Genomic DNA, 8,563 nt, shown 5'->3' with positions numbered 1-8,563 from the left:
CCCCTTTTCCTCCTGCCCCCAATCCCTCCCAGCATCAGAGTCTTTTCCAGTGAGTCAACTCTTCGCATGAGGTGGCCAAAGTACTGGAGTTTCAGCTTTAGCATCATTCCTTCCAAAGAACACCCAGGGCTGACCTCCTCTAGAATGGACTGGTTGGATCTCCTTGCAGTCCAAGGGACTCTCAAGAGTCTTCTCCAATACCACAGTTCAAAAGCATCAATTCTTTGGTGCTCAGCTTTCTTCACAGTCCAACTCTCACATCCATACATGACCACTGGAAAAACCATAGCCTTGACTAGACAGACCTTTTTGGCAAAGTAATGTCTCTGCTTTTGAATATGCTATCTAGGTTGGTCATAACTTTCCTTCCAAGGAGTAAGTGTCTTTTAATTTCATGGCTGCAGTCACCATCTGCAGTGATTTTGGAGCCCAAAAAAAGTAAAGTCTGACACTGTTTCCACTGTTTACCCATCTATTTCCCATGAAGTGATGGGATCAGATGCCGTGATCTTCGTTTTCTGAATGTTGAGCTTTCAGACAACTTTTTCACTCTCCTCTTTCACTTTCATCAAGAAGCTTTTTAGTTCCTCTTCACTTTCTACCATAGGGTGGTGTCATCTGCATATCTAAGGTTATTGATATTTCTCTTGGCAATCTTGATTCCAGCTTGTGCTTCTTCCAGTCCGACATTTCACATGATATACTCTGCATATAAGTTAAATAAGCAGGGTGACAATATACAGCCTTGACGTACTCCTTTTCCTATTTGGAATCAGTCTGTTGTTCCATGTCCAGTTCTAACTGTTGCTTCCTGACCTGCATATAGGTTTCTCAAGAGGCAGGTCAGGTGGTCTGGTATTCCCATCTCTTGAAGAGTTTTCCACAGTTTATTGTGATCCACACAGTCAAAGGCTTTGGCATAGTCAATAAAGCAGAAATAGATGTTCTTTTGGAACTCTCTTGCTTTTTCGATGATCCAGCGTATGTTGGCAATTTGATCTCTGGTTCCTCTGCCTTTTCTAAAACCAGCTTGAACATCTGGAATTTCACGGTTCACATAGTGCTGAAGCCTGGCTTGGAGAATTTTGAGCTTTACTTTACTAGCATGTGAGATGAGTGCAATTGTGCAGTAGTTTGAGCATTCTTTGGCATTGCCTTTCTTTGGGATTGGAATGAAAACTGACCTTTTCCAGTCCTGTGGCCACTGCTGAGTTTTCCAAATTTGCTGGCACATTGAGTGCAGCATTTTCACAGCATCATCTTTCAGGATTTGGAATAGCTCAACTGGAATTCCATCACCTCCACTAGCTTTGTTTGTAGTGATGCTTTCCAAGGCCCACTTGACTTCACATTCCAGAATGTCTGGCTCTAGGTGAGTGATCATACCATCATAATTATCTTGGTCATGAAGATCTTTTTTGTATAATTCTCCTGTGTATTCTTGCTACCTCTTCTTAATATCTTCTGCTTCTGTTAGGTCCATACCATTTCTGTCCTTTATCGAGCCCGTCTTTGCATGAAATGTTCCCTTGGTATCTCTAATTTTCTTGAAGAGATCTCTAGTCTTCCCCATTCTGTTGTTTTCCTCTGTTTCTTTGCATTGATCACTGAGGAAGGCTTTGTTATCTCTTCTTGCTATTCTTTGGAACTCTGCATTCAGATGCTTACATCTTTCCTTTTCTCCTTTGCTTTTCGCTTCTCTTCTTTTCACAGCTATTTGTAAGGCCTCCCCAGACAGCCATTTTGCTTTTTTGCATTTCTTTTCCCTGGGCATGGTCTTGATCCCTGTCTCCTGTACAGTGTCACGAACCTCAGTCCGTAGTTCATCAGGCACTCTATCAGATCTTAAATAGTAGCTGAATTAAAAAATTATATGAGAAGCCTTTTTTTTTTCTTAGAGGTGTACTCTGTCTCCTCAGTTATTCCTCCATTTTCACCTTTGTAACTTCTCCCCTTCATCCATTTCATTTGCTGTCTTTTTTTTAATTAATTAGTTTTTGAATTGAAGGATAATTCTTTTACAGAATTGTGTAGGTTTCTGTAAGATATCAACATGAATCAGCCATAAGTATATACATATGTCCCCTCCCTCTTGAACTACCCCCCACATCCTTTTTTTTAACCTAGAATTGATAAAAGAAAAAAATAGGCAAAATTGAAAAATATATATATCTTTTTCTTATCCTTGGATTGTTGTAGTGGCAACCTGCTTTTGTTTTAATTTCCAGTTTTCCCCATCCATGCCTTCTTATTGCCCCTATTCAGCACCTGCAGAGGCTGTTTAAGTGTCTCAGGTCCTTCGCCCGAGTTTCCCAGACTCTCCAGTGGCTGCTCCCCACCTCTGAACCTCCTGTTCAGTCCCTTCCCATCCAGCATGCACCAGGCAAGACTCTCTTCTGAGCAGTGGTCCAGCCCCACTGTGGGTCTTTGTTGAATGTTTGGCTTCTCTCCTCCAGGCCTATGGGCATTCCTTCTTTTGCCTTAAGAGACTCAGCTTAGCACACAGTTCTGATAAGAAATGTATTCTAATGAGCTCCACTTCATATAATCACTTTTTAATTAGATTTTTAAAATGCACCATCCAAACAGTTGTAATTGTAAAAGCAGTGTAAGTACCACACGGAAAATTTGAAAAACAAAGAAGAGGAAACCTATACCCTCAACATCCTAACGCATCTGTTATCATCATCACTTTATTTCCTCCTTGCATTTTTCAATTTTTTTATGAAGATTACCTTTTAAAATATGTATCGGCCAGCCAGCCTGTGTATACAGGGTTTATACTGTGTGCTCAGTGTTCAGTACTTTGGGAGAGTGTTAGAAGCAAAACCCTTCTCAGCCCTTCGAGTCTAGTTCTGAGATAATTGTTAAAAATGAGAGAATACTGTCAACATTAAAAAAATATTAAAAATATTTCAAGCCAGCCTATTTCCAGTAAGAATTTGAAGCAGCTTACAGGAAGAGGTTGGGACCAGAAGGTAACACACATTCACCCATATCACCATTAAAATGAGATGGAAGATCAAGAACCAAGTAATACGTGGCTAGCAAAAGTACAGTAAAATCCGAATCACAGTTCCTTATTGACACTGAGTGAAAACCTTGGCTTTGAGCTTCTCAGTAGCCAAGGTTAAAAAGGAAGTACTAAGAGCAGTCTAGGCTAAATACTGCCTAGTAAAGAGGAGGAAGAGAGCTGTGGAGGCCCAGGGAGCCGTGGACTTTGTGGACATGCGTTTATATACCGTTATGTTGTACAGTGTGTCCTTCTTTCTTTGTTTCAATGCTGTCTTGTATCCCTTTGTTATTGTTTTATTGTGTTTGATTTCTCTATTTAAAGGGAGGCTGCTTGATTGTTCATGTTCTACCTCAAAGCCCTTCAGTGTTCTGTACATAACAAATAATACATCATGTAGGTTAGATGTTTGTAATATGTATAACAGAGGTGGTGAGGCTGGAGTAGCCTTGTATTATTCAACTGCCAGAGCAGAGTCCCTGGGATACCTGTTAATTACAAGAATATTAACATAAGGCTTGGTAAACTTTTGGTAGTTAATCAGTGAAAACAGGAATGAAAAGGGAAGTTGATGGCAGCAGGTAAGCACACAGGAAAACTGTTCAGAACTGAGGCAGGCATAGTACCGACTGAAATGGTGGTGGCTTCCAGGCTCTGGGGTAACTTCATCCTTACCCACGAGAAAGCTTTTAAAGCTCATCTACAGTGAGAGGTGGCAGGACTGTGAGATTGAATTTACTTGGTTCTTGGTTCTAACAGAGTCCTACCATGTTACGGGCAATTAGCATGACGCAGTGTGACAGTATGACCTCAGAGGTCAAAGTTCCCTTGGTCCTCATTAAAGTGACTTATGAAACCTGATTCACAGTGCACACATGGTTTCTCGATGAGTTCAGCAAATAAAGTTCAGTGAGCCACTTTATGTCGTAGCAAAAAGTCTCCTGGAGAAAAATGGGGAAACTCTTTTCTATGAGGAAGATGGGTTCTGAGTTGGCATTTAAAGTTCTTGACGTGGCATCTTTTATATTTGATGTCGTGTCACTGTGACTAGGTCTCTCCCCTCCCCAGCGCCCTGCTTTTTACACAGTAATGTGTATTACATATGTTTAAAATGAAAAAGTGCTTTTAAAATTTAATCTCATATGTTTAAATCATTATTAGGTCATACACCTAAAATACAACATTATATGTCAGTTGATTCCTCAAAACTTGAAAAAGGTCTCTTACGTAATTAGCAAAAAGCTGAAGTGTCAGACAACATGGGTAAACAGAATATTAGGTAAAATCATAGGATTTTGGATGTTATTTTCTTTTATACTATTCTGTATTTCTGAAGTTTTCTATGCCAGGCAAGTAGAATCATGTGATCACAATATGATTTATACTCAGGGAGAGTAATTAAAATGATACATAATATAAAAAATGCAGTGAAATGTATTGAATGAGAGGTAACCTGGATTAGGGACAACTTGCTTATTAACACATGTGGGGACCTTCTCTGTTCTCTGTGAAAATGGTGGGGAAATCATGTTCCCCTACCTCCTTAAAAGAGTATTGAAAGGAAAAATAGCTAAGTATCAAGAGAGGGGCTTTACTTTGCATCGGCAGGTGAAGGACATTGTGTGAGTAAATGGAAACACCGTTTCACTGCTGAACAAAGTTGTTAGTGATCTTTTCTGAATTTGACTCCTACAGAGAAAGCAAAAGCCTCCAATGGATGTGTCCTCGTGCACTGCTTGGCGGGGATCTCCCGCTCCGCCACCATCGCCATCGCCTACATCATGAAGAGGATGGATATGTCCTTGGATGAAGCTTACAGGTGAGGGCAGGAACATGCCCTATGTGAGTGGCTTCTCCTTTGACCTGAATCCTCAGGAGATACGAGTGGGTGACCACGATTATTTTAGTTAACACTCTACAGGTGACTTGATTTTTAAATGTTTAAAGATTGGAGAAAAATGTATTTTTATAATTTAGCACTAATTCTACCCTCCCATGTATGAAGTTCATCCTCAGCTGCTTTATTGAGTTTGAAAAAAGTGAAGTGTGTTAGACGCTCAGTCAAGTCCAACTCTTTGAGACCCCATGGACTGTGGGCCGCCAGGGTCCTCTGCCCATGGGGTTCTCCAGGCAAGAATACTGGAGTGGGTTGCCATTCCCTTCTCCAGAGGATCTTCATGACCCAGGGTTTGAACCTGGGTCTCCTGCACTGCAGGCGGATTCTTTACCATCTGAGCCACCTGGGAAGCCCTGAGTTTTTTTTTAAGTTTAAGAAACAGCAAATCTAGAGATCTTTCCCTAGTTGGAGAAATATCATTTGTTCTAATTTACACATGAGAAAAAATGCTCCAGGAGAATACTCATTATAGAATTCCTACTGTGCTTCAGACTCTCTCTCGCTATCACTGAGGATAAAGTCCAGTATATGTAAGTATAAAACCAAATAATTGTCAAACTCCATTCACAGTCTAGACTAGTCCAGTTTTTTTTTTTTTTTTAATATTTATTGAAGTATAATTGATTTACAGTGTTGGTAATTTCTGCTATGTGGCAAAGTGATTGAGCTATGCAGGCACATATTCTTTTTTATGTTCTCTTCCATTATGGTTTATCACAGGATATTGAATATAGAAGGACCTTGTTGTTCATCCAGCCTATATATAATAGTTGGCACCAGCTAACCCCAAGCTCCCAGTCTTTCCCTCCCCCACTTTCCTCCCCCTTGGCAATCACAGGTTTGTGCTTATGTCTGTTGCTGTTTTGTAGATATGTTCATTTGTGTTTTCGATCCCACATAGAAGTGACAGCATATGGTATTTCTCTTTCTGACTGCACTTAGTATGATAATCTCTAGGACCACCCATGTTGCTGCTGCTGGCATTATTTCATTCTTTTTCATGGCTGAGTAATATTCGTGTGTGTGTGTGTGTGTGCACGCGCACATCTTCTTTATCCATTCATCTGTTGGTGGACATTTAGGTTGTTTCCGTGTCTTGGCTATTGTGAGTAGTGCTGCTGTGAACACTGGTGTGAATGTACTTTTTGAAATTATACTTTTGTTGGAGTATATGCCCAAGAGTGGGATTGCTGGATCATATGGCAACTCTATTTTTAGTTTTTTGAGGAACTTCTGTACTGTTTTCCATAGTGGCTGCACCAGTTTACCTTCCCATCAACAGTGTAAGAAGGTTCCCTTTTCTCCATAACCTCTCCAGCATGTATTATTTGTAGACTTTTCAGTGATGGCCATTTTGACTTGTGGGAGGTGATATCTCACTGTAGTTTTGATTTGCGTGTCTAATTAGCGATGGCAGACATCTTTTTCATGTCCCCATTGGCCATCTGTATGTCTTCTTTGGTGAAATATTTAGGTCTTCTGCCCATTTTTTGATTGGGTTGTTTGTATAGTTTAGAAATTAAGCCCTTGTCAGTCACATCATTTGCAAATATTTTCGCTCATTCCTTGGTTGTCTTTTTGTTTTATGGTTTCCTTTGCTGTGCAAAAGCTCCTAAGATTGATTGGTCCCATTTGTTTATTTTGGTTTTTATTTCTATCACCTTGGGAGACAGTCTTAAGAAAACATCGGTACAATTTATGTCAGAGAATGTTTTGCCTGTGTTTTCTTTTAGTTTTATGGTGTCATGTCTTATATTTAAGTCTTTAAGCCATTTTATTTTTTATGTATGATGTGAGGGTGTGTTCTAACCACTTGATTTGCATGTGGCCGTCCATAGACTTGCCCAGATTTTGCAGTGTATCGTTTTGACTGGGTTGCCCCCAGTCTCATTCTCCAGACAGAAGGCAGCCAATGCCAGCAGCACCAAGGACTGTGGTTGTGTTGAGGGGCGTATGAAGCAGAGCCCTCTGTGCATCTTGTTGGATAGAGGTGGATAGTCTCCATGTGATAACGGATCAATAAATATATGCACACAGAACCAGGCCTGTTGTAACAATAGGATTTTTTTTCTCAAATTGGAAAATTTGGAACAAAGAAATGAGCTACTCGAACAGCTTCTCACTGGCGGAAGGAAGTGGGGAGGCAGGAAGTAGGGAGGCAGGTCCTCCCCTGTGGCTTAGCCTCCCAAGGTCCTCCTGAATGCCACACAAACCAGCAGGAAAGGCACCCTCATATCCTCATGGGGGTCTTAGCATGAAGACTCTGTATTTACACTTGTCACAGTTGAGCCAGTTATTTCTGGCTTTGTTAATTTGCTTTAGGTTACATATTTCTAAGGAGTTTATTTTTGAGTTTTATCTTTCCTTCCTTATTTAAATTCTTAGGGTAGTTTCACTCCTTCATCTTCTGAGGCATGTCCGTGAGAGTCAGGGGCCACAGTCAGGGGCCACTAAAGAATGTATCTACTATTTCTGAGTCTTTGTTTCTGCAATGAAATGGAAAAGCTGTTTACTACTAGTTTTGATCCCTTGGTGACTCTTCTAACAAGGTGGCTACAGGAATGAATCCAGACGTTAGACCTGGTTTTGAATCCCAGCCCCATACTTTAATAACTGTGTGACTGGGGCAATTCACATAAGGACTGTATGTACCTCTGTGATGGAGGGTAGTTTTGAGGGCTGATTGAGCTAATACTCTTATTAGAGTGCATTAACATGCTGAGCAGACAGAGTCCACTGTGTGACTGGTTATTCTGTCCCATTAAATACAAAGAGCAGGGAACTGGGAAGTGTGTGCTTTGATGCTCTGGCCATCTGATACCCTCTCTCTTTTGGTCATTAATTAAAAATGTGAAATGTCTCGAAGTCACTGTGGGGACTCTGACATTGGTAAGTTGAAGGTGGCATGGCTGTTAAGCTATACTTCTGATGGGAACACCAGTGCTGGGGCAGGATAGGGGTGAGGGTGTCCTAGGTGGTAAGGAAAGAATCATCTCTTACCAGCTGCGCTGGCAACACTGCGCATGCTGAAGTCGCTCAGTCGTGTGCGACTCTTTATGGCCCCATGGACTATAGCCCACCAGGCTCCTCCTTCCACGGGGATTCTCCAGGCAGGAGTACTAGAGTGGGTTGCCAGACCTCCTCCAGGGGATTGTCGCAAACCAGGGGTCGAACCCAGGTCTCCTGCATTGCAGGCGGATTCTTTACCATCTAAGCCACTAGGAAAGCCCAAGAAAACTGGAGTGGTTAGCCTATCCCTTCTCCAAGGAGACTTGCCAGCCCAGGAATCGAACCAGGGTCTCCTGTATTGCAGGTGGATTCTTTACCAGCGGAACTAACCAGGGAAGCCCCACTGGAGCCCTTAAGTCCTTGAAAACAGGGAGGACGAACCTAGAACTTTTGGGGCTGGGCTCCCTGCTTTCTAACATCCTCAGGGTCGTCCTGCAAAGCTCCCCAAGGCAGAGGCCCTCACCTCCCCCTCCACCCGCTCCCTGAACTTTTAAACCAGCCATCTTCCGAAGGTCTTGGGAGGACCTCTGATAATTATGTCTCACCTCTTCACTTACTGTAGCTTAATCACTTTAACAGGTCAGCTGTCAGATTCAAGCCTTTTTGGTTTTTCCCTCTCCTCACAGATTTGTGAAAGAAAAAAG

General features: G+C 41.7%; 1 protein-coding gene across 1 annotated transcript in view; it reads left to right on the top strand.

The window, feature by feature from the left end:
* DUSP16 (dual specificity phosphatase 16) overlaps positions 1-8,563 on the top strand; it is a 92,896-nt gene that overhangs the window by 80,670 nt on the left and 3,663 nt on the right. Inside the window, exon 7 of the mRNA XM_010858692.1 lies at positions 4,709-4,832. Within this exon, the coding sequence (XP_010856994.1) occupies positions 4,709-4,832 (124 nt within the window). The remainder of the gene's footprint in view (positions 1-4,708; positions 4,833-8,563) is intronic.

Source organism: Bison bison, unplaced genomic scaffold, assembly GCF_000754665.1.
Source record: "Bison bison bison isolate TAMUID 2011002044 unplaced genomic scaffold, Bison_UMD1.0 scf7180017864390, whole genome shotgun sequence".
Lineage (NCBI taxonomy): Eukaryota > Metazoa > Chordata > Mammalia > Artiodactyla > Bovidae > Bison > Bison bison.
Note: the sequence above shows the minus strand (reverse complement) of the source record. Positions and strands in the feature narration are given on the sequence as shown.